General features: G+C 35.4%; 1 protein-coding gene across 1 annotated transcript in view; it reads right to left on the reverse strand.

Annotated features, from left to right (window-relative positions):
* The window catches only part of LOC150091328 (uncharacterized), a 693,262-nt gene that overhangs the window by 185,810 nt on the left and 480,093 nt on the right, over positions 1–27,359 (reverse strand). Inside the window, exons 25-26 of the mRNA XM_090375165.1 lie at positions 14,018–14,155; positions 2,674–2,865 (exon numbers count right to left, since the gene is read on the reverse strand). Of these exons, the coding sequence (XP_090231291.1) occupies positions 2,674–2,865; positions 14,018–14,155 (330 nt within the window). The remainder of the gene's footprint in view (positions 1–2,673; positions 2,866–14,017; positions 14,156–27,359) is intronic.

Here is a 27,359-nt window from a genome sequence, read left to right on the forward strand (position 1 = left end):
TTTTTTATCATATTTGGCAAAGCTATCAAACTTTTAGCTACTTGTTAACAATTAAAATGTCTCAAAATATGGAATAAAAAAAATACATAAAATGTATATTTCACTGCTTAAAAAATGCATGGTTTCAAGTAATACAAATTATGTATTAGTGATAATAAATTGTTGAGAAAGCAACAATTTATTTATTGATAATAACTTTGGAAATAATACATATTTCCATCCTCAAAGTGATTGGAGAATATTCATGGATAATTGGCTTAAAGCAGGTAAACAAAGTATGCTTTTAGAGTGCTATGAGAATTGCTCTGTTAGGAGAAATGAAAAGTAAGAAGCATGTAAATTGAGACAATCAGAGGAACTTATGAAGCAGAACAAAAAGCAAACAATGGTGTTGGAAAATATACATAAAACATCAATTCAAGCATCAAATAACAATTTAATTAATTGTTATTTAATTCTTGAAATAATGAAATTGTTAGAGTAAATTGAAATTAAAATATTCAAAATATAAAAATAAAATCAACAAAAACAACAGGTTGTCTTACCCAGTCCCACAATCAGAGAAAAATGTCACAAGCACTGAATTTAAAATGGAATTAAATAAGAAATGAAAGTGAAAAGGCAACCCTTAAAATAAAAAATAAGAATTTAAATTATAGAAAATATTTTTCTATTGTAACAGGAGGAAATAGCTAAGAAAAGTTAAAGACAAAAAAAGATTTATACCCTTGAAATTGATAAAGTGAATTAAATAATAATAATAATCAAATTAGGAATTACCATTCTTCAACCGATACCAATTAAATCTGGAAGTAAAGTGTTATGCAAAAAGTAAAAGTTAAACATTAATTTCCCAGACAGATTGATCTCAAACTTATTATTTAACAATTACATGCCAAATGCTACAAAAAAAAGTGGGGGGGATTCTATTTGTCTGTAATAAGGATTGAAAAATTACAAGTCCACCCTTCACTGAAGAGATGTTAGACTTCAATCACATTCTACTGCATTCAATTAGGCTGATTACATAACCTAATTGAGAAACTGTCAGGGTCCCTGCACCTAGTACACCCCAAAATGAAATTAAATGGTGGCTCCAACATAATGATATGAAGATAACGTAGACCGAGGGCTGACAACAAGTGACCCGTGGGTGGCCTAGAGCTACTTTCTTTGCGCAACAGGCAGAATGTTGGTTCAATAAGATAAAATACTACCTGTCTAAAAATTTTGATAAATGAAAAAGGCAAAAGACAGAGAAATAAAAATGACAATTCATATTGTTTGTTATACTTTAGCCAAATTGTGATTGATCGATTGGAACGAAAAGGAAAGGTTTTGTTTATCTTGATATACAACTTCTGGTTTCCTCCCCCCCCTCCAAATCTACTAATCATGCATCCCACATTATGAAGGTAGAAATTGAAAACAGCTCCCAAGAGAACTGACATAGAGGATTTTTGGAAAGAAATTATGTTCCCAACATAACTTGAGAAAAGCTAGTTTAGAATGAGTTTTGACACCAGTAACCCTTACTACATTCTCCAAATTATTTTCATATTGGCAAGTGTGCCAGGCCTGTATTATCAGTGATAACTTGGAAATAATTAAGTATTTCCATCCTAGGAGCGACTAGAGAAATACGCAGGGTGTAACCTTTATATTGTTACAGAAATCTGAGTTACATCACAACACTCAAGAAACATGTGAATACCTAGGATTCAATTTAACTTGGATCAACAAAATATGTTTTGAGAGTTACATGAAAACCATTTTATTAGAACAAGGGGTGAATTGTCCTAGAATTATAGATGCATATTCAAAAGTATCTGTACAAGTGGGATAAAGGGAGTACAGTAAGCATTAGTGGCAAATGTGATACAAGGAATTAAAGTTTATATAGCAATAGCAAAAAAAACAAAACCATTTCATTTGCCCATTCCTTCTAATAATATATGACCACATTCTTTAATCACCATCATGGTGTGCTGCTGCTGAAAATTTAAAACCTCTTGAAAAGAGATCAGTTTTTGACCCCCCCCCCCTTTTTAATTACCATATTAATTTGTGTTTGATAAATACTTTTAATTGTCCTAATTATATATTTTAACTTTTTTTTAAAGTCAACTAAGGATTTCATAAGGACTTCATTTTAATATTCACACAACCTTCATTGTTGGTAATTTTGGTGTGAACATTGTACCTCATAACTAATAAATTTTAGTGCACTACATTGTAATAGTTAACTGCAGTGTTTTAAATTATAGTAAATATACAGTTCAAAAGTACTAATCATGTAGGTTAGCTTATTTTTGTATTTAGCTAAGCATTTAGAAAGTCAAGTGTTATGTATGAACATAATAGTGTATACATACTGCCATCAGTTGAAAGTATGTTGGCAGTAATGCAGTGTTAACATATTCTTAGTTTGTGTGGTATTTTTAAACCACATTTAGACTAAAATCATGTCTCAAACTAGAACAGCAAAGCAAAAAAAGCTTAAAGTTACTGGAATGCTTTGGTTCTAGAATGCTTAATGCCAGGAGACAACTGTTGATGGCAGTTGTTTGTCTCTCTCACTATCTCTGAGAGAGTGAGAGTTAACAGTCAACAATAAACTTCTACACTAGAATTAAAAAATAGTACAGAATGATATGTTCTAATATATATTACCTTCGTATATACTTGGGACATTATTTTCAAAGTAGATCAGAGCAGGAAAACTACTGATGCCATAATCAGCTGCAATGCTGTCATCTGTTGTCTTTACAAATAATATTCCATGCCTGTCAGTATCATCATCAATGTTTTCTAAGTCAGCCAAAGTTGCCTGACAGTCAGGACAATCCTCTATATCAGGATCATCTGAAAATATTTTCTGGTTAGGTAATATTTTATAATGGAGGAAATTTCAAGATGATAAATAGTAAATTTCACATCAAAATGATTCAATTAAAATACTATAATATGAGGACCCAAACAAGTTTCAAAACTGATTCAATAGCACAAAAATAGGATTACTTACACAATATCGGAATGTACTGCCTTCAGAGCAGTTTCCTTCAAGGTGAATAGCCTTATTGTAGTGATGCTGCTGCCAGTTGCTTAAGCATGCCTGAAATCTGGATTGGCATAATATTTCAATATTCTCATTGTATTTACAATAATATCCTCCTTTTTTGTCAAATATTCTTCAACTTTAGGATGTGAAAAGCAGCAAAACCCTTTTCCTGTATGCCACCACAGAGGAATGTTGTATTTTGCCAGAAGTTCAACTACAAACAATGCAGTATGAGTTTACACATTATACAACAAAGGAGACAAGTGTTATTTTCCCACTGCTGTTGGCATGCATTTCCTTCTAACTTAATGCCTTTTGACAGAATGTATACATATGTAACATTACAGAATAAATATGCCGACCGGGCTAGCTGGGTGGGTAAAGTGCCTGCCTGGCAACCCAAAGGTTGGGGGTTCAAATCACGCCTCGGGCTTGGATCAAAGTACTGCAAAAAACCTTGGGAGGTGCATTATGGCCACAGAAGCTGATGCGACAACAACTAACAAAAAAAAAAAAAAAAAACAATAAATATACATCTTTTCACAGAATGTCTGATTCACATATTGGTACTTATGCCTTTTCATTTTAAAAATCAATACATCTGCCATGCTTTATTCAACTGCTCTTAGGTTTTGTTGCACAACTTAATGTTTCCTCACTGCATACTGTTTTCAATATTTTATGTTATACTGCAGTTTGAAATTGATGATTCTTTAAAATCAGCAATTTCAAACTATAACACAAGGTTTGCACATGCTCTTGTGGTAAAGAATATAAGATGATTCAATGCAAGTATGCAATGGAACTGCTGGCATGTGGTAAAAATCCAAATATTTCTCAAAATTTTTAATTACATGACCTACCTAAAACCAAGATGTTTTTTGTGGCTTTCACTAAAAATAATATCATTATATACACTTTTTTGCAAAAAATAAAATAAATATTGTACAATGTGAAAAACTAATAAACGTTATTTACCTCTATTAGTTTTTCACATAATGTATATCTTTCTATACATTAAAATAATTTTCCTCCTAGTGATATTCATTTAGCCAATTGGAGAAGAGGGATGCAGGTTATGTGGTATTATGTAACAAATGCTAAAATATGTAACAGAAGCATGTTTTACTGTGGTAAAACAAGCTTCTGTTTTATGGTGATCATGCTAGATAAACCTTGGTGCGCGCTTTGTTTATCTAGCGTGACCACGGGGTACCATTCTTGATTTCCATATGTAACGTATTTATGTATTCATAGCTGAGGAACTCAAACACATAGTGTCGAAAGTTTCTGTAAGTATTTTATTTTATCAAAAGAAGCGAGCGCAGCAAGCAGGGGGCCAAGCCCCCTAGTTTATTATTAAAAATGTATACATGTTAGTGCAAAAGCATCATTTTAATGTAGCCATCAACCAAAGTAGTTAAATTAATTAATTAAATTGGCATCATTTTGGTTATATCTCATATTGTGAATGCCTTCACAACGAGTTGCATGGTATTGTACTAGCTCAAATAAATAACACTTCGTCAGTGGAGAAGACTACTGTTATTTATTCTCAGCAGATACCACCACCCAGACGGCACCGTTTCAAAGCTTGTTGGCTTCTCTTCGGTGGGTGGGCATGTACCCTGGTGTTGCAATGGTGATAACCCAGTTAAGAAGTATAACTTCACAATATGAGAGTTGCCTGATGGTGTGCAGTGATACAGACTAAAAAATATTTAAGGGCAAAGGCCTCATGCTACGAGGTAGAATGACTAATGTGTAGGTTAGTGCAAAAGCATTATTTTAACGTAGCCATCTACCAAAGTAGTTTAATTAATTAAATTGGCATCGTTTTGGTTATATCTCATATAGTACAATACCATGGCAACTCGTTGTGAAGGCATTCACAATATGAGATATAACCAAAACGATGGCAATTTTGCTAAATGGTTTTTCAGCCTGCACAATATTTTAATCAGGCCATAAACACATCCTTGTACAGGAAAGAAAATACACATTAAAAAAAAAAATAATAATAATAATAAATAAATAGAACAACAAGACACTTGTTGACTGAGGTTGTTTTTTATATCAGAGATAAAATTATAAGCAGTAATACAAGGTGAGAACTATTATATAAAATTACACAAGTGTAGTATATTATTAATTAAGAATTTTCGAAGTAGGCAGGTAAAACTTTTGTCTTTTTTCCATCTATTGCAAAATTGTAGTATTTCAAAAATAGTATAACCAGTCAATTTTTTTCAGTTTTGTACCTAATCAAACTTTATCTTAATTAGGCAACATTAATTATTTCTTTATTTCTTTATTGACCAGTCAACGTGATGCACGTGTTTTAGCATGGTGATAAAATTCAAACAGCACAGGAAGCTGTGAATATTTTTTTGTCCTCTTATTATTATTTATTTTTATTTTTGTAATCTATGTGCTGATTTTACAGACCTACAATGGCTTTGGTGTCTTTAATTTTATGGTAACCCCACACATGAAGGTGTGGGTTAAGAAAATCTAGCAGTTTTGATTGACAAAAACCAAATAGTTTAAGCGCAAAATGCAGAAATCTACCTCGAGAGATATTCATGCTCAAGCAATTCTTCATGAATCTGTATCACCTACCAGGACATGCACTGAGACCTAGAAGTACAGCATATGGCAAGTAAAAACAATGGGATAAATATCAAGATTCAGATGTGATCTCAACAAAAAGTTAACAGTTAACAACTGGTCACTGATGGTATTGTCACACTTGAGCCAGAGAAAATCCTCATAACCATGCGTAACGAACAGTTCCCAGTGAAGATTTCATCAAAAAAGAGATACACACCACAAGCTCAAGAAAGTTTTATCCCACTCAAACAGAAAAAAATTGCTAAGCCTTTGCATAATAGTACAAACCTTTCTTCCCAGAGCTGTATCTCTAGGCATAATAACCCTTCATCTGAAATTCATAAAGTAAAAAAGACGACAGAGGATATGCTGAAAAAAATGATACTCAAAAGACAGAAGACATAACACTTGCCAGTACTAATTCAGAGGATATGCTCAATGAGGTCATCTGCTGCAGCCTAAATGCTCCACAACAAAAACAATCTTTTAGCGGTCTTATGCCAACGTTGCTGCTATCAGCCCTGCTTGTGTCCGAATCAAAGCTTGGGACAACCAAAACAGCACCTATGAAGAAACGAACTTTAGTCTCAGTCAATTTCAGCTGCATCTTATTTCCCTCCATCTTACTATTCCTGTTTCATAGCTCATTTCCTATCCTCATCCTCTCAACTAACTTATATATCCATTATGGTCAGTGGGTTCTTTCTAATTCTAGTTCTTTTTGCCAAAATATGCAGTGTTTCTAGTTCATAAACCATATTATTATATTTTAATATTGCTCTTAAACTTCTTACTATTAAACTATCTAGAAACCTTCCATATGATCAATGATTCCATCAATGTCGATCCACTGGTTAACCATCTTTGGACAAATTCAATGGAAAAGATTGGTGAAATTTAAACAGTTGCTCTCAACATTTCAAAGCCTTTTGATTTGTTTGGCATAAAAGTCTTCTAAATAAGCTTCCATCTTATGGTCCAACTTAAAACTCACAGAACCAACTTTTTTTTCCCCTCATTTATTCCTTCATCTTTCATTTTCTGAAACAACCTTCTTTCATATGTATTTTCGGATAATTATAATTTACAGAAGTTCAAGTCTAATGTCAACAAGTATATTCTTTCATCTTCTCAACATCCAACCCATGCACAGTACTAAGTACTATAGGTTTTAATACCTATCTTGTTTGGGGTTTCATTAAAAAAAAAAAAAAAAAACTCTCTCTCTCTCTCTCTCTCTCTCTCTCTCTCTATATATATATATATATATATTTTTTTATAAGAAAGCTACAGATTAAAATATTATTAATAATGGATTATGGACCTGGGAAACTGCTATATGCAGAAAGTACCCAACGACTATAATGGCTACATAAGTTTGTAGTACAGAAAGGCACTGCACTAACGTTATAGAGAACAAAGGGCTAACGGAATAGAAATCGCTATCAGGGTGAACAAAGAAGGGAGCTAAGATAAAAAGAATTACTAAGAATTACTTAATGCTGTTCATCCCATGACCTCAGTGCCTTATTTGCCAGCTTAAACCATATATACATTAGCTCACATTCAGCTGAAGCTTTTTATTACTCCACTGCAGTACAGATTGTCATGACCCCAGTATGTTATCCTATTTCTTTCTTTTTATTATTTTTTAATCTTTACTTCCAGCCTCTGTTGGGTCAGCCATGAAATATACACATGCTCTATGATTTATATTTAAATTTAAAATTTAACCCTAACTTACTTTACCTACTTTTCACCTGTACCAAGTGCTGCATATATTTCGTGTCAGAAACAGAGGCTTTACCTACTTATTGCCGTTTCCTCCTTTGATTTCAGCGGCTGGCCCTGGATGAAGGTGCTGAGGTCACAGGATGAACAGAATTTAGTAATTCTTATCACTTCTTTTTATCTTAACTCCCTTCTTTGGTCACCATGATAGTGATTTCTGTTCCGTTAGCCCTTTGTTTTCCATAACTTTAGCACATTGCCTTTCTCTACTACAACTAAGATATTAAGTAAACTTTCCCAAGATGAAATGTTGGCAGATTTGTAAACCGTATCGAGGCTTTCACTGCGAAGAAAATGTTCCAAAATATAATGGCATACAGACAATAATTAAAAAAAATAATAATTGCCAATCTCCAAAAAACCAGCACGAGTTAAGGATGTTTAACTTGATGTGGAAACTATAAAGATCGGTCGTGTGTTCGGATCACAATGGGCAGCTTTTAGCTTATGAACAGCAATTGAGGGTTGGAGGAATTATCCTGCTTTGTGCAAACATTTTGAATCAGAAAGTTAATTAAATATTCTGGATTATTAAACTGACTTTTCAATCTGGAATTTCTTAAAGATATAGCACTAATGATTGACATCTTGCAGGAGCTCTCTTACCTTTCAGAAGCTTTACAGAATCACTATGGTAAAAGCAGATAAATTAATTATTCTAACTATCAATGCTATCCCTAATTTGAAAAATTCTGAAGGAAATTATGAAGCTAAAATTGAAAGCATGTTGAAGTTGAAAGAATTTGAAGGAATCGAAAGTAAGAACACATTTAAAAAATTACCTCGTGACATGTTATTAAGGATAAGTTATTAATGCAAAACAGTAATTTTAAATTAAATAAAGAAAATAATGATACTATTGACGATGAGGAATTGTGGAATATGAAAGAACTTTTGTCTCCATCGCAAGATGGTGTGAAACGAATAAGAAATTTAAGTTTTCTGATAAAATATTAAAAAAAAATTAATGATTTAGAGATTTTGTAAAAGACAGTTTATCTTTAAAATCGAGTGAAATTCCCTCTTCAATTAAGAAAGTCAGAAATACCTTTGAAACCATTGCGGTTGGCAGTGCTTTCAGCGTAATGAATATTGTATAAATGAATGAATAATGTTGACAATTAAACACATTGCAGATTACGATGACCATACATCTAAATGGAAAACCACTGCTTCAATTTGATCCGGATTGTTATGTCAAATTATTCGTTTGTAATCATCGCTCAGCTATTGAGCAAAGCAGAAGATCGACAACAAATATTAATAAAGAAGTAAATTGTATATGGCAATTTTTAGAATAAATTTTTCTTGAATATTTGTATAATAATTTTCTTATGTAATCTGTGAGTATTGTGTATCTTTTCTAGAAGAGTTTGTGTTTTATGTAATATTTGTTTTTATATTGTAGAATGTTTTGTGTTATTTTTTTATTCGCAATATTAAAATTTTATCATGAAAAAAAAAAAAATGTATCCATTATATTTCCCTAGTTGCAGTATAGTTTAGGGTTAAAGCCTCTAGTTGTTAAAAAAAAAAAAAAAAACGAGTGACAAATAAAAAAGTGGCACCTGTACCGAGCACGTGCAGTAGATCGTTTTATGTGAATCCTTTGCCTTTCTTTTAGGTATTTTGATTTGTATATTGATTACAAAATAAATAAGAGCTTTTGTATTGTAAATATTTTATTGAACATTTGCAAATTTTTATAATTTTTGGAAGACAAGATAGAATGGATTTATGATAACTAAAGTAATTGATGTGTACCTGCGATTGCAACATATCTAAATGTCTAGAAAAACATAGTCAACTGAAGTACTGACCTTGTAGTTGAAACGACATATGCAGCTGTTCGGGGAACCTAATGATGGAATGTTACGAAAATGCGAGATGAAAAAATAAATTGTTTACAAATATTTGTTCTGTTGCAGTCATACTTACTTCAGGAAGTATGAGTGTGACGACATACTATTAAAAAATTCTAAAAAGTTAAAACTCGAGATACTATCGTATCCAGGTATCATCGTAAAGAGGGGAAGCATGATGACTAGGCTAACTCGAGATATCATACTGGTCACAAAAGAAATGTCATGCACTCTGATCACACTATTAGTGAGTGCTCAGTGCAGACTAGTAGTGCCAATGCAGACTAGTAGTGTGATGACTTCACTTCCGTGGCATCATCCGCGGCGGGAATCCCCAAGGATGTTTCACATCAAAAAGTCAGAAAAACTGTGAGCCCATTGTTAAAATATTCACAGCTCACCACTGGATGTAACCCACATGACACTATTTTTCTTCCAGCTTACAAAATTTTGGGCCAATTTCATCCACATCTATTGCCTTTCCATATTTGATATTTTCCATGGACATTTCTATTTCAATAATAGAGGCTGAAATGGTCACAGAATCACTGGAATCGTGGAAGAGTCATGGGCTCAGTGTCCTTAGCAACTTTTCTTAGTAATTCAAAGTATTTATTCCATACTTCTAAAATATACTTCTATATTAATTTTGTGCACATTATATTTAGTTACTTAGTTATGGTTTTTATTCTGTTCTAAGTGGTTGAACTAAATGCCAGAACATTTTTCTACCTTCCTGATACTGGTTTTTCATAAAAATTTTTTCTTTGGAGTCCTTTGCATTTTCCTTTATATTCCAATAATGATTTATTAGATTTTATTTGTCAAACTTTCTTATAACTTCTTTTTTATTTTCTCTAAAAAGCTCTTTAAATTCTTGGGTTCACTGTAGTTTTCTGATTTCCTGTCTTTATAGAACTTTTCCTCACATATATCTTTTGCAACTTTTGCTGACGTTACCGTCAGCAAAAGTTGCAAAAGATATTTTGCTATTCTTCACCTGGTCTCACTGGATCAGTAATGCCATTAACTTTTAAGCAAGAAGGTTGCTATATTTAATGGGTGCGGGAATATCTGACAGCTATCTGATTATTTTTCATTTTAACTTTCTCTCTCTCTCTCATTTTTAGCATTAATTATCATTTTTAATTTCATAAAAGATAATTATACATGACAATTTCCAATTTTAAGTTGTTTATATACTCTTGTACCTTGAGCTAGTTATTAAAAATCCTCTTCTGTAATGATGAATTAAGATTTTTTCCCCCTATTATGCTCCTTCCAGAAACTGTTGGCTATCTTCATGCTGAAATACTGCTTGTAATTAATGGCTTGCACATAATTCTAGTATCCTTTGTTCATTATTGTTATTAAGTTTACCATTTACTCCAAATCTTCCTAAAATATCTGTAGTTGTCATTTCCTACACTCATATTTAAATATCCAAACAATACTATTCTTTCTTTGTGATTAGTTTTTATTAGCACTGCTCTTTCTAAAAATATTAAGAACTCATCTAAGTCAGCTTTTCTGAGCCTTCAACTTAGCTATTCACAGAAAATATAATCACTCAACTTTTAAATTTAATACTGTAAATTAAATACTTAAACATATAAAGGAGTGTGGGAGGAAGCATAATAATGAAAGAAAATAACAATAATAACTGCCCAAAATTGAAAACATTCTCTGGAATTATCCAAAATTTAAGTTGAATCAAGTTAAAAAAAAATAAATAGATATAGGGAATATTACTGAATTAAAAAAAAAAGTTAAAAATGGGGTTTTATTTTATCTAAATTGATTTGATTTTTAACAATAATTTCATCCTAATATTGGACAATCAAGTAAAACTAAGTATGTACAAACTAATTTTTAAAACTGTACATATAACATTTTCACTTTTACAAAATTTCAAAATTCCAGAAACAAACTCACTCCAGAAAGCCAGCCCCTAGTGATTAACTCACTGTATTAATCCCACACATGTTCTGCAAACTCACTACTGAAAGGGTTAATAGAATATAAAAAAATATTTCAAAATATGCTTTGGAGTTTCTAAAAAAACTAAGAGAAACTAGGAACAGCAATGTACTTCAATCAGTTACAAGATTCTGAGTTAAAATGAGGCTTTTCATTTTCATTGAATTAATTTCCATATTTTTGAAAAAAAAAAATTATATACTTATCCAAATTTATTCTGAGAATTTGCAGGAAGAAGGGTGTAAAAGATGAAATTCACAATGGAATAAAAAAAAAAAAAAAAAAAAGAAAAAGAAAAGTAAATTATACGAAACACGCTGGTAAGCAAACCATACAATGATGGCCATTCTGTGACTTAAAAGCAGAACAAGTACAAGAAGAGAGTGTAGGTATAATTTAGTATCTACACTATACTATACATTTTATAATTCAATAATTTACACTAGCTAACCCGATTTTTACCTCCAAGAACTTAAATGCTGTTTTTTAATCAATTTTTATGCGCAGATTTTGAAAATAACCATGATATTTTTGCATCACGTCACAGTTATTAAATATAGAGGGAGTTACGTTTTACCAAAATATGCCAATTTTGCATAATCTAGCCAGTAATGTATGACATACTGATTTATTTTAACAAATATAAACTAATTCTCTTAATTTTAGCAATCGATTGTGGCATCGGTTTTCTTGTGTTAAACATAATCAGACTTCTACCTATGGTTCTTAGATTCAAATTCCAATGCAACAATTTACAAGTTGAAGAGAGCATACAGCGTTTTTGGTGAAGATTTTTGTAGGCTGTGCCAAGCTTTTCCAAGTACCGTATTAACTGATCATGACATGTTCATTGGGTTGTGAATCTATTCTCCAAACATAAACAGCCCCTCGAGAGTAGGAGGCTGAGGCCCTTCTACTCTCGAAGGGCCTCCTACCACTACACAAGATGTCGACTATCCACTAATAAGTTCAGGTAGTGAGGTACATTTAATCAAACAAGATGAGTTGAATGATTTGGTTCGAGACTTACACTACTTGCACTTGCTGAAAGAACAAGCTGAACCGTTAGGTTCTAGGTTACAGCAGTGGAATATATACTCGCAGCAGGAACAAAGATTTCATCGTTTCAAAAAAGACATGAAAAGTTTTCGAAATATTTTTCTATGGAGGACAGTATATGTTTTTGCAAAGACATTATTGGACTTCTGAAAGAACCAGGTGTCATAAGTCAAATGAATGGTGTTTATTCATAGGTGCCTCAAAATTAAGTTTAAAAGCAGTTTTGCTTCATAATGACAATGAATTTCCATCAGTTCTTGTGTTTCATTCAGTTGAACTTAAAGAAAGTCATGAAAGCATGTCTAGGGTTCTACATGCTATAAAATACCAGGATTATGGTTGGAATATGCAGTGATCTTAAGGTTATTGGTTTGCTTGTTGGTTTGCAGTGGGTGTTCACAAAATATTGTCGTTTTTGTGTTAGTGGGACAGCTGTGTGACAGAAAAACATTATGTTGTGCAACATCGGGACAAACAGGACAAGTTCATACCAGGACAATGTAATGTAAAATATATTCCTTTAGTGCAATCAAACAAGGGTTCTTCTTCCACTCCTGCACATCAAACTTGGATTGATGAAAAATTTCATGAAGGGACTAGATAAAGAAGGTAATGGATTTGCATACTTGAGAAGTGTGTTTTCTAATTTAACATATGCCAAACTTAAGGAAGGAATTTTCATAGGACCCTAAATTAGGAAACTCCTGAAACATGATTTGCTCGAAACCCAGTTAAAGGAGGTTGAATTGATAGATTAGCAATCATTTAAGGTGGTAGTACATGGTTTACTGGGTAATAGGGAAGAAGAAAACTATGAAATTTTGGTGTGTAATTTACTCAAGTGCTATGAAAACACGGGCTGTCGAATGTTGTTTAAAATTCAATTTCTTCATTCACATCTCAAATATTTTCCCCAAAATTTGGGAGATTTGAGTGATGAACAAGGGAACTGGTTTCATCAAGATTTTTCCACAATGGAAGAGCAGTAACAAGGTCACTATATATTTTTCCCAAAATTTGGAGATGAGTGATGAACAAGGGGAGTGGTTTCATCAAGATTTTTCCACAATGGAAGAGCAGTAACAAGGTCACTGGGATCCTATAATGATGGAGGATTACTGCTGGTTCCTTGTGAGGGAGATTAAGCAGGAATACAAGAGTATAAAAGAATACCCTTAGGAGAAAACATTTTTAAGGATAATTACAGGTATACTGATTATATATTATTGAAGTTTAAGTATTTTGCAATGATTTATGATATTTTTTCTGAATTTAAATGAGTTATAGAGAAAGTATAATTTTTTTTTACACTTTTACTATTACAAACTTGAATTATATGTATATATCCCTTTTTAACATTAAACATTGGTACATCTTTTGATGTAGACGTGATAGAGACTTTTTATGGTGATTTTTGGAATCAGAGCGATTATTTCCTACAGAATTATATTTTCATTGCGGAGTTATGACAAAAATATTTTTTATTAGCTAGTGTTATTTAAGAAAAAACGTATATCAACATTAAAAATTTATCCTCCATTAGAGAAACACCTACATTTTTTTTTTTTGAAATTCATCAGATATTTATAAATAACTTGTTCAGGTTTACAAACACTAACAATAAATACCTATTTTAAGAATCAAAACTCACAGAATAATACTGCTAAGAATTCAGCACTATCAATTAGTTCTTCTAATTCATCTCCATCCATATCTTCAATCATATCACTAGAGGGATCTTTCTGCTTTATCAGCCATTCAAGAATCTCTTCCCCATTCTGAAGATCTCCTATAAAATAAGTCACAATAGTGTCTAGATGATATCGCTAATAACAACAAATATAATTTCCACTCTTACAACACTAAAAAATTGCCTTCCAAAAATAAAATCAAGGTTGAAATTTACAAAAGTTAAATAATACTTCAGAGTATAATAATGTGTGTAATGCAGTCATTTGTTCACTCCATCAACAGGCTTCGGCATATGCCCACTTTAGAAATGACATTGTTATCCATGAATTGGCCTAAATTTACTAATATTGTTTTTACCTGAATAACTTTGCCATATGCGGTGGCTGTTGTTAAATTTTTATTAGCACAAGGGCTACTAAGGCTATATTGCGTCTTTCATGGTTTCTTAATCAGTACTACTGTGTGAGCTTAAGGCTGGATAAATTTATAAATGGCAGTTAGAAACAAATATAGACACAAATTCTCTTCAGAAACATAAGATTTCTGTTATATTGTTAAATCTGCATCTTCACCTATCATTTATCTAAAAAAAAAAAATTTTTTTTTTTTTTAGATAAATGCACCCTCTGAGAATATGTTTTATTGAGCATATAGAGTAAGTGTTGACATTGAGGTAGATCTTCCCTAGTGAGGAGTAAAAAGAGATGCATTTAGGCAAGTATGGTATAGAGATATTTAGGCAAGTATAGCCTAAATGTTCCTGGCAAGAATAATTTCAACTTTCCTATTTAGCCAGGCAGTCAACTTCCACAGGCAAGGTTTTTGTGTTTTTTTTTTCCGTAGTTTGTTGTTGTTTGTGTGGGTCTGTCATATTTATATCCATTGGGTTTTACATGCAGTTTATACAACAGAATTTATCTATATAATGTGTAATTAGTGAATTGGACTATTTTTTTTTTTTTTTTTTTTTTTATGAAAACCCCAAACATAACAGGTATTAGAACCTATAGTACTTAGTACCGTGCTTGGGTTGGAGGTTGAGAAGACGAAAGGAGATATTTGTTGACATTAGACTTGCACTTTTGTAGACTTTAATTTTCAGAAAATACGTATGAAAGAAGGTTGTTCCAGAAAACAGCAATTGAATCAATAAACGAGGAAGATGAAAAGTTGGTTTTGTGAGTTTGATGTTGGACAGTAAATGGATGTCGGCTGGTGGCGATACGTGTACGGACTATTTTGAAAGAGACAGCAGGAATTATAGAAGCCAATTCAGAAGAACAGTGCCCATGGAAGTATCTGTAGAAGAGGCATGCAGCAGAAACAGTATGTATATGAGACAGCGAGTGGAGAGACTCTGTTAGAGATGAATCATTAATTAACCTAACTGCCCTCTTCTGAACAGAATCAAGAAGCCTGAGAGAGGTTTTGGGAGCACCACCCCAGATGTGGGAACAATATTCCACGGTAGGGCGGATTTGCGATTTGTACAGAGTGAACAGCTGTTTGGAAGAAAAGTAATGCCGAGAGCAAAAGAGAAAACCAAGTTTTTTAGATGCAGAAGAAGCAATATTTGTAATGTGCTTGTGCCAAGAGAGATTAGAAGTCAGGGTAATCCCCAAAAGAGATATATCATTTTGCCTAGAAATCGGAGTGTCACCAAAGATAAGCATATGAGCAGAAGAATCCTTTTTGTGAGATATAAGACAAGACTGAATTTTAGAAGGATTGAAATCAACTAAGTGTCTTTGCACCACTGGAGAATTACCTGGAGATCGGCATTTAATGAATTTGTAGCAGATATTCGAGAAGCTGAAGCTGATTGAGCAGGGCAAGGTTTCTCAAAATGGAAAGTGGAATGCAATGTGCTATCATCGGCAAAACTCCGGATAGGATTTCCAGTCAATGGAAGAAGGTCATTAATATACAAGAGGAAAAGAGTGGGGGAAAGAACTGAACCTTGGGGGACACCAGCATTAGTGGAGAAGTTAGAAGACAGAGAGCCACCTACCATCACCCTCAGTGAGTGATAAGAGAGAAAACTGGATAACCAAATCATTTGTGGCATATCAGTTTTTGTTCAATGTTTTGCAGCCTGATCTGCATATTCATTTCCAGATATCCCCAAGTGGGCTGGAATCAAACAAAAATTAACCATTTCATGCATTTTTGTCTAGCATTTTTTGCATCAATATATATATATATATATATATATTTTTTTTTTCGAGATAGGATGAATAGAATTGGTATTGTTCTGTAATGCAGTTATTGCACTTCATGATGAGTTGTTTACTCTTCACTTGGAGAGTCTGTATATATTATATGATTGGGAGAGTGCAAGAAAGGAAAACTTTTCTATTTCTAACTTTATCACATACAGTTCAAAAGTATAGTTGCTGCATTCAGTCAGTAGCTGTATTGAGATGACGTTTGGAAATTCTGTCTCCACTTAAAGTGGAGCTGATTTTGATCTATAGGTACACGCTGTCGACTCAAATCATTATGATCACTCCCAAGTTTTAACAGTTGGCCTTTCCTCCCTGCCTAATGGCACATGTGATAAGAACTGTTAAATGTGATATTATAGGTTTTTGGCATGCAGTGCATACAATGTGGGCAAGGGATATGATCTGACAGACCTTAATAAAGGGATGATTGTCAAGTACTGGTTGAAGGGTTGCATTATTAAAGAAAATTCAAATCTTGTGCTATTTTTAGTGTTGTTAAGTTGTTCCAAGAGCGGACAGACAGTGGACAGACATCTGGAGTTGTGAACATTAAAATCAGAATACTTCACTGTTAGCAATTGCACGGTAGAGAAAATCAGGTTTCAAAGAAAGGAAGTCAATTAGTGGAGTTGGGAGAACAATAGTTAAGTCCTCAGATCATCCTACTCTTAATATCATCAGTGCCAACGTGTAAAACAATATTTGTTGTACATGTTGTACACCTTTTGTGCCCTTAAAAGATAATATCTGCTCTACAACATCATCTACTTTTGCCTCTGGCAGACATACTCCTAATCCTATTCCACCCATCCTTCTTGCACAATATATTACCCATTTCCATGACAGAATCACTGACAATAACTACCTCCGGTGGGACCACTGCATTCTGCCTTGCGATTGTCACTGTGTTGCCTAATGCATAAGTGTTAGCTTTGGCATTGAGTTGGACAATAGCTTGTCATGCACCACCACCTTCTATGTTGATTTGTTTACAGTCAGCTGATCAGCTGCCTCACAGACCAGATCAACATTTGTTTTTGGGAACAACATTCCCACTACAGCTAATCTGGGACTCATTTGCTGATTTGAAACAATATTTTGTTTCAAACTGGCAAACAAGCACCAAAATGGCAAACAAGAAACATAGTCCACTTCTGAGTTCTTTAACAGGACACTACTGTCTCAATTAAACTATTACATTTCCTTACTGACAGAAAAACTTAATGAGTGCCTTGTCTTGTAGAATCATACTTTCCATAATCGCACCTACCTTGATCCCAGTTTTGTTTCCAAATAAATTTCTTGGTTTTAGTTGTTTGTTATATTTATTTCATTATGCTGTTTTAAATCATTAGGAACTCAGAAATCATTAGTAACACACACACACAGATAAAAACAAGAATACTTATTTTCTGCCACACATATCAAAGTGAATTTGAAAGGACTTTTTCTTTTTTGTGCTGATTTCAAATATAAATCAGTTTTGTTCATAATCCAAAGTTTTAATGTGATTTCAGTTTTATACAAATATTAAAATGGGTGATACAAGAACATTTTTTCGTTTTTTTTCCCCTTTTAAGATAAACTTTTTTTTTTTTTTTTTTTTTATGAGAACCCCAAACACGAGAGGTATTATAACCTATAGTACTTAGTACCGTGCTTGGGTTGGAGCTTGAGAAGACGAAAGAAGATATTTGTTGATATTGGACTTGAACTTCTGTAGATTGTAATTTTCAGGAAATACGTATGAAGGAAGGTTGTTCCAGAAAATGGCAGTTGAATGAATAAATGAGGAAGATGAAAAGTTGGTTCTGTGGGTTTGAAGTTGGACAGTAAATGGATGTTGGCTGGTGGCGGCACGTGTTCGGACTGTTTTGAAAGAGAGAGCGGGAATTATAGAAGCCAATTCAGAAGAACAGTGCCCATGGAAGTATCTGTAGAAGAGGCATGCAGCAGAAACAGTGCGTCTATGAGAAAGCGAGTGGAGAGACTCTGTTAGAGATGAATCATTAATTAACCTAACTGCCCTCTTCTGAATGGAATCAAGAAGCCTGAGAGAGGTTTTGAGGGCACCACCCCAGATGTGGGAACAATATTCCATGGCAGGGTGGATTTGCGATTTATACAGAGTGAGCAGCAGTTTGGGAGAAAAGTAACGCCGAGAGCGAAAGAGAAAACCAAGTTTTTTAGATGCAGAGGAAACAATATTTGTAATGTGCTTGTGCCAAGAGAGATTAGAAGTCAGGGTAATCCCCAAAAGAGATATATCATTTTGCCTAGAAATCGGAATGTCACTAAAGATAAGCATAGGAGCAGAAGAATACTTTTTGCGAGATATAAGACAAGATTGAGTTTTAGAAGGGTTGAAATCAACTAAGTTGTCTTTGCCCCACTGGAGAATTACCTGAAGATCGGCATTTAAGGAATTGGCAGCAGATTTTCGAGAACTTGAAGCTGATTGAGCTGGACAAGGTTTCTCAAAATGGAAAGTTGAATGCAATGTGCTATCATTGGCAAAACTATGGATAGGATTTCCAGTCAATGGAAGAAGGTCATTGATATACAAGAGGAAAAGAACTGAACCTAAGGGGACACCGGCATTAGTGGAGAAATTAGAAAACAGAGAGCCAACTACCATCATCCTCAGCGAGTGGTCTGAGAGAAGACTGGATAACCAATTACAAAAAACATTTGACAAACCATAAGATGGAAGCTTGTTTAGAAGACCTTTATGCCAAACACTACCAAAAGCCTTTGAGGTGTCAAGAGCAACTGCTTGTGTTTCACCAAACTTTTCCATTGAATTTGTCCATAAATGGGTAACATAAGCCAGAATATCACCAGTGGATCGACACTGACGGAATCCATACTGGCGATCGTTGATCAGACGGAAGGTTTCTAGGTAGTTTAAGAGTTGGCGGTTAATTGATTTCTCCATTACTTTAGAAAGAGTAGAAGTAATTGCAATGGGACGATAATTGGATGGGAGGGATTTGTCACCCTTTTTAGGAACTGGCTGGATATGAGCAAATTTCCAAGAAGAAGGAAAAACACCTTTGGAATAAGAAAGTGAAAAAAGGCGGCAAAGAATAGGAGTAAGTTCAGGAGCACAGGTTTTGAGAACAAGTGGAGAAATACCATCAGGACCTGGAGCTTTCTTAGCATCAAGATTCATCAAAATCCTTCTGATATCCTTTTGACGGAAGACCACAGGAGGCATTGAATGGAGCGTGTTAGGAATGGTGGGAGGTGTTTTACCAAGATCATTAATACATGAGCTCAAAGAAAAATGGGATGCTAGCAGGTCAGCTTTATCCTTGGCTGAAGTGACAACAGAACCATCTGGTTTGGACAGAGGTGGGAGCAGAGATGGGCAAAAGTTGCGGCCAATAGCTTTGGCAAGAGACCAGAATGTTCGGCTACCATTAGGGCAAGAAGCAAGTTTTCTACTCTTAGCCTGTTCAAACTCTAGTTTGGACTGATTAATAACTGCTTTACAATTGTTGCGAGCTTTGGTGTAGGCAGAAAATGAAACTGAAGAATTAGAAACAAGCCAATTACGATATGCAACGTTCTTCTCTTGGACAGCCTTAGCACATTTATTGGAAAACCAAGGTTTAGATAAAGGACGAGATTTTAAAGTGGAGTGTGGGATAAAGGATTCCATTCCTGCAAGAATAATTTCACTGACACGATCTGAGCAAACGTTGATATCAGAAGTTTTGAAACAGTAATCAGACCAAGGAAAAGAAGAAAAGAAGTCTCGCAGGTCATCCCATTTTGCATTCTTGTAATGCCAAACAATACGAGGTTGGGAATAGCCATGAGATAAAGGTTCCATTGGAGAAGAGGCAATCACCAAGTTGTGATCTGAAGTGCCTAAAGGACCTCTCACTTCAACCTTGTACTTAGAAGGGTTGTTTGTGAGAAAAAGATCAAGTGTATTGGCTGTATGATTAGGATTGTCCGGTATTCTTGTAGGTAAATGAACAATCTGTGCTAGGTCATTAGTAATTGCAAACACCTCAGCATCTCGACCTGCTGGGTCGGTGTGACTAGAAAACGGAAGCCAGCTGGAGTTGTGAACGTTAAAATCACCAAGGAAAATTACCTCACTGTTAGGAAAGTTGGACTGGAGAAAGTCAAGTTGCAAGGAGAGGAATTCAAAGAGCTCCAAGTGATTAGTGGAGTTGGGAGAACGGTAGAGGCAACAGATGAATTTTACACAATGGGGTAGAGAGATTTTAAGCCAGAGAAGATCAAAGAGAGGAGATTCCAAATTGCCAAGTCTCTGACAGGGAATATCAGAATGGAAATATGCACAAGTACCACCTTTGATGCGAAAGGAATCATACAGCAAATAATTTGGACATCTGAGATGAGCAGTAGTTGAATCAACTGATAACTGAGATTCAGTCAGAAAAAGCACATGGGGTTTGGAAGACTGCAAGTGGAAATGGACATCGTTGAGATTAGAATTGAGACCACGTATATTTGTGAAATGAATTAGGAAGTCCTTGGTAGGTTTAGATCTTTTCGCAGATAAGCTTGCTCTATTATTTTGACAATTCATGGGTTATTCAATAGTAAGAAAAAGTGGGTGGGACATGCTGTATGAAGTAATGAAATTTTTGGATATGGCGTACATGTGGTAAGAATATACCCAGATCCTTGACATAACGTGGCCACGACAATGCTCCCCGCATACACACTACTCGGACTCCCTCCAGTCACTATCTGGCAGAGTAGAGGTAGCAAGATTATACACTAGCTGATCCGGAAGCTTCCTAGAGAGTTACCAATAGGTTCAGTCCGGTGTACTAACTAGCGGCCAGCCTGCGAACACCGTTTTAGAGCTGTACCCTCGAAATGTAAGGAATATTGGATCTCGCCACGACATTCATCATAACCTCAAAAATCATCAATCATACTGCATGATGGAAGAGATAGGGAAGGGTTGGCCGGAACTTAGCTCTAGAGACTAAACATGGGTTCCACCACTTCAAGCCTCCAATAAGCAAGGAAGTGGTATTTCACCGGTTGATGAGAGTCATCTACCACCTAGTACTGCCTGGTAACATAGAGGGGCGGCGTTCCTCCATGTGGTGTGGGCGCCACACCTCGACCCCTGCTTATGTTGGTTCACACCTGGGTGGTCACCCACCATGTACTTGTGCATGAAGGTTATACCCAGGATTACTAACAGTCCCACCATCGTGAAGGCGTAAGCAGAGGATTTGGCTGTCATAGACTGTCTGGACTTCGCCGAAATTGGGTCCACCTTGACTCGAGTGTCACCCGAATATCAGTTCCATCAGCATTTTAGACTCCCAGGTAGCAAGAACAGCTTGTCTGGCATATCTGAGAGAATGTCTGTGACCAACTCAAGGACCTATAGGAGGGAGTATATGATGAGAGCCCTGTCGATCAATTCTGTCCTGGAAAGATTGTGCAAGGCTCAAGGGGTAGAATTTTTTTCAGCCTGGTCTGTACTTCTTAACAGGAGAGACTGCTTCTACAGGGATGGGATACACTTAAATAGAAAGGGTGCAAGAATGTTTGCTGATGCTATCGAGGCAGTGTTAGGTGGGTCGGAAAACTGCTAGATTGAGGGGATACAAGGATTAATAGATTAACAGTAGCCACTGGCAGAGGTGAAAGTGATTCTTGCACTGCTTCTATTGGAATGAGCAGCAGCTTGGAAAATAAGATGCAGGATATTTCAGAGACTGCTAGGAATCATTGGGGTACAAGTAAACACATGGGTTGTGTTAGGGTAGCTAAGAAAAAGAACAGGTGCATCTATACTTGCATGTACACCAATGCTAGGAGTTTAGTAAATAAATTTGATGAATTTGAGGTATTGCTCAAAACATCAAAGGCAGATATTGTGGGGATTTCAGAGATGTGGTGTCACACAGATATAAGGAATGCAGAACTGGAATTTGGGGAGTACAATGTCTACAGAAGGGATAGACAGGATAGGAAGGGAGGAGGGGTTATGCTATTAGTTAAGAAATACATAAAATCCAAGGAAGTGAAGCCAGTCGACATTGCTGGACAGTGCAGTGTCGAGTCAGTTTGGTGTGACATAAGCATTGGGAGATCAACATTGAGAGTAGGAGTGTGCTATAGGCCTAATGACTCTGATGAGTATAATAAGAAATTGTACAGGGAAATAGAGTGGGCCAGTAAATCAGAGAGTCTAATAATGGGGGATTTTAATTTCCAGGATATTGACTGGAATTTGTGGGTTGGTCACTTACACACTAGCAAGGCTTTTGTGGATTTATTGGATGATTGTTTTCCACATCAGCATGTTCGGGAGGCATCTAGAGGGAGTAATACTATTGATTTGATTATCAGTAGTGATTCTTCATGCATTAAGAATCTGCAGGTAAATGAACCACTAGGTGGCAGTGATCACAGTGTGCTGAAGTGGGATTTACTCAAAGAGGTAACTACCATTAGGGGTAAAGGGAAGGGTTATTGCTTTCGTAAAGGCGACTACGTTGGACTGAGACAGTATTTAAATTCTATACAGTGGGACCAACTGATGATGTTACCAACAGCAAATTCAAAATAGGAAGCATTCAAAGAACTTATCTTGGAAGCTACTAGGCTTTACATACCAACTAAGAAATATTGTTCAAGGTTTAGGCCTAAGTGGATGTCAGATGAACTAATGAGACATATGGCAGAGAAGAAAAATGCATGGGATACATACAAATTAACACGTGACACAGAAGCCTATGATAGATACAAGTTGATCTGTAACCAAGTTACAAAGGAGGTTAGGCAGGCGTAGGCAGATTATAAGAAATCTTTGGCAAGGGATGCAAAGAAAAACAGCAAAGAGTTCTTTACTTATGTAAACTCTAGAAGGAAGGGGATGAATCAGATTGGTCCACTTGATATCGATGGGTCAGCTGTTGATGATCCAGCTCAGGTAGCTAACAAACTAAACGAATATTTTGCTTCGACATTCACACATGAGGAGTTATTCAGTGAGGGGAATGCCAGAGGTGTATTCAACTCTGGCAGTAAGCTAGAGAATCTTGTAATAACTGAGAGTAAAATGGAGGAGAAATTGTTGAAGATAAATACAAGAAAGGCACCTGGGGTGGATGGGATCTATCCAGTTATATTAAAGGAGGCAGCAAGGGAAGTAAGCAAACCCTTAGCCATAATTATGAGAGCTTCCTTGAACTCAGGGGAAGTACCCATGGACTGGAGATGTGCAAATGTGACCCCAATTCACAAAGGAGGATCAAAAGGCGACAAGTAATTATAGACCTGTTAGTTTAACTTCTGTTCCCGAAAAATTAATGGAGGCACTGGTTAAAGAAGCACTGCAGGATCATCTAGACAAGACTTCAGTTATAGCTTGGACACAGCATGGTTTTGTTAAGGGGAAGTCTTGCCTGACCAACTTGATTGGATACTATGATGCAGTCACAAAAGAACTGGATGCAGGGAATAACTTTGATATTATATACTTGGATCTTAGAAAGGCTTTTGATACTGTTGCACATGGAAGACTGCTGCACAAATTGGAGCCGTGTGGCATTGGAGGCAAATTGCTGCTATGGATAAAGGGGTGGTTGAGGGGGGAGAAGACAGAGAGTGGTAATCAATGGACACTGCTCATCGTGGACTAATGTTATTAGTGGAGTCCCTCAGGGTTTAGTATTGGGTCCATTATTGTTTTCTGTATTTATAAATGATATTGATGATGGTATATCAAGCTTAATGTCCAAGTTTGCAGATGATACGAAGGTTGGCAGGGTTGTCAAGGACACTACTGACACCATGCTACTGCAACAGGATCTGGAAAGGTTGAGCAGATGCGCTGAGAGGTGGCAAATGAAGTTTAACATTGACAAATGTAAAGTACTACACATGGGAAACAGCAACCCCAGAGCAACGTATCAACTCTGTGGTACTATACTGACAGTGGTAGAGAATGAAAAGGACCTGGGGGTAATTGTTCAGGCAGATATGAAGTTCTCTGAGCAGTGTAGACGGGCGGCAAGAGTAGCTCATGGTGTCTTATCAATGATATACAGGAATTTTTCTAGCAGGGATAGGGAGGTGGTTATTCCCTTGTATAAGGCGATGGTTAGGCCGCACCTTGAGTACTGTCTACAGGCCTGGAGGCTTCATTTCAAGAAGGATGTAGAGCTGCTGGAATGAGTACAGAGAAGGGCAACAAGATTAGTGAATGGAACAAAGGGTTGCTCTTATGAAGAAAGGCTTAAGTTTTGAAAATTACAGTGTCTGGAGACTAGTCACCAGCGAGGTGATCTGATTGAGGTGTATAAAGCCTTGAATGGTTTGAGCATGCTCAATGCTGATGGGATTCTTCCTCTTGCTCAGAAAAATCACCTGAGAGGGCATAAATTCAAATTGAGGAAAGACAGATGTAGGATAGACGTGAGGAAATTTGCCTTTAGCCAGCGGGTGGTTGGTTGGTGGAACAGACTTCCATCTCTTGTCGTGGAAGTTGATAGCCTAAATAAGTTTAAGGCTCAGCTGGACAGGTATTTCGAACGAACAGAGGGGTGAAATGGAAGTGGTTATTTTTTATTTATTTATTTTATTTTATTATTTTATTTTTTTGGCTGATGCTGCATAAGCTTGCTTTCTTGCATCAAATGCCTCTACTAATGCTAATGTTTTACGGCGCAACGGCATGGGTGACTGTAAGAACTAATTATTTGGAAGAAATCTTAATGGTGGAAAGCTGTCCACAGGGATTGATACTAGAATCCTTTATATGGAAACTTTGTAAAGGATGAGTTTTACAGCATGATACTGAGGGCACAGATTCTATTGCCTACACTGTTGATCTGGTTTTATTGTTTATTATTATTTCAGAAAACAACTTGACCATGTTTCTAATGCATAGAATGGTTTTAAAAGAATGGTCTGATACCCATGAACTTGTTATTCTGCAAAGTAAAACTGTCTCAGCGTTGATTAAGTTAAGCATCCCTCTTCTTGTTGTAAAGTTAAGCATACTCTTAAGCATCCCTCTTCTTGTTCGATCTGGAGGTGTTTCCTCGCGATACATTTGCCAGGTCAAATACCTGGGGCACTAGAAGAGAGATTATTTTTTTTTTACAAAACATGCTATTTACCTTAAGAATAAAATTACAACCCTGTATGCCAAGCTCAGATGTGTTATTAGAGTTGAATGGAGTACAAAAGGATTTATTTATTTGAAAAAATGTTTATTTGTACTTATTATAACTTTGCCTCTGAAGCTTGGCATACAGGGGTGACTAATGCAGTAATCAAAAAATCACTTGTTATCAAATGATTTTTGATTACCACGTTAGTCAACATAGAGATTTGCTATTCTCAGCATAACCAGAGCAAGCAGAAGTCTCTACTGATGTTCTACAGGTCTTGGCCAGTGAGATATCACAGCTGACTTGCTTATTACTCAAGCAGGTCTCACATATCTTACTAAGAAGATATCTCTCAGGAGGTCTTGGGATTCACATTTGCAGTTTGGAATGTATATGGTTGTTTCTTAGTGACCAGCCATGGCCAGACAATCAAGTTATGTAAGCTGGGCTTGGCAGTTGATGACGGGCATCCCCAGTGGTGATTTATAGTGGGCTCACAAGAGCCCATTGTTGAGACGATCTTTTATTTTACAAATGAAATTCTGAATGCAATTACTGAGTATCCAGAGCTGAAACTGTTATGTATTTTAAAATTTTGATTTAATTACAGTCGGTCCTCTGTTTAATGAACTTCTTTATAGTGAATTTTTTTTAAAATTCCCCCTTGGTAATTACATTTAGAATAGTTTACGTTGAACGAAGAAAATTTCCATATAACAGTCGGATTACGAGAGACAACATTGTACGCATTAGTCTCACCTCTAACCTTTTGGCAATTTAGGTAATTAGAAAGCACCATTTAAGGGTGAAAGGGATTACCATTTCACAATGGTAATCCCTTTCACCCTTTCACAGTGGTGTCCGTAAAACCTATGTAGTCGCATACCGAGAAATCGTGCTAGTCAATATGCTTTCCATATTCAGTCAGAGGATTAAGAAGATCCCGATATGGATAATAGCCTCTGGTCAAACTGTGTTGTGGTTCCCCTTTACTCCGACAAACAGGCATATGTTTTTCAGAGAAGTGAGTGATCCACGCCTTCCAGTAAATTTCTCCCTCTATGTTTACATGGTCACAGTAGCTGAATATCTGTGTGGTTCCGACATTTTGCACAATATTCAAAGAACTAGTGACAGTAGCAACATGGGGTTGAGGCAACTAAGATATTACATAAACTTTACGAAGATGAAATGTTGGCAGATTTTGAAACTTCGTCGAGGCTTTCACTGTACAGAAATGGCATACAGGCAATAAAAAAAAAAAAAAAAAAAACAACTGTATGCATTATATCACCAATCTCCAAAAAACCAGTGCAAATTAAGGATGATTGCTAAAGAACTTGATGTGGAAACTATAAAGATCAGTTGAGTGTTCGGGCCATGATGTAGCTTGCGGACGGCAGTTGCGGGTTGGAGGAATCATCCCACTTTCTGCAAACATTTTGAATCAGAAGTTAAATATTCAGGATTGTTAAACCGACTTAATCTGGAATCTTTTAACGATTTAGCACTAATGATCGACATCCTGCAGGAACTTTACCTTTCAGAAGCTTTCCTTTCCCATCCTGCAAGAACTTTACCTTTCAGAAGCTTTAATTTATCTGCGTTTTCCATATGGTAAACGCAGATAAATTAATTATTCAAATTATCAATGCTATTGTTAATTTTAAAAATTCTGAAGGAAATTAAGAAGCTAAAATTGAGAGCATGTTGAAGTGGAAAGAATTTGAAGGATTCAAAATTGAAAGTAAGAACACATTTAAAAAATTACCTCGTGACAAGTTATTAATTTGTTTTATCCTTAAAGTTATTAATGTAACAGAGAGTGATTTTAAATTAAATAAAGAAAATAATGATACTATTGAAAGAAATTTTAAACATATACTACCAGAAATCGTGGAATATAAAAGAACTTTTGTCTCGGTGGCAAGACGGT

This window comes from Mastigoproctus giganteus, chromosome 1 (genome assembly GCF_048544385.1).
Source record: "Mastigoproctus giganteus isolate SK-2022 chromosome 1, ASM4854438v1, whole genome shotgun sequence".
Taxonomy (NCBI): Eukaryota; Metazoa; Arthropoda; class Arachnida; order Uropygi; family Thelyphonidae; genus Mastigoproctus; species Mastigoproctus giganteus.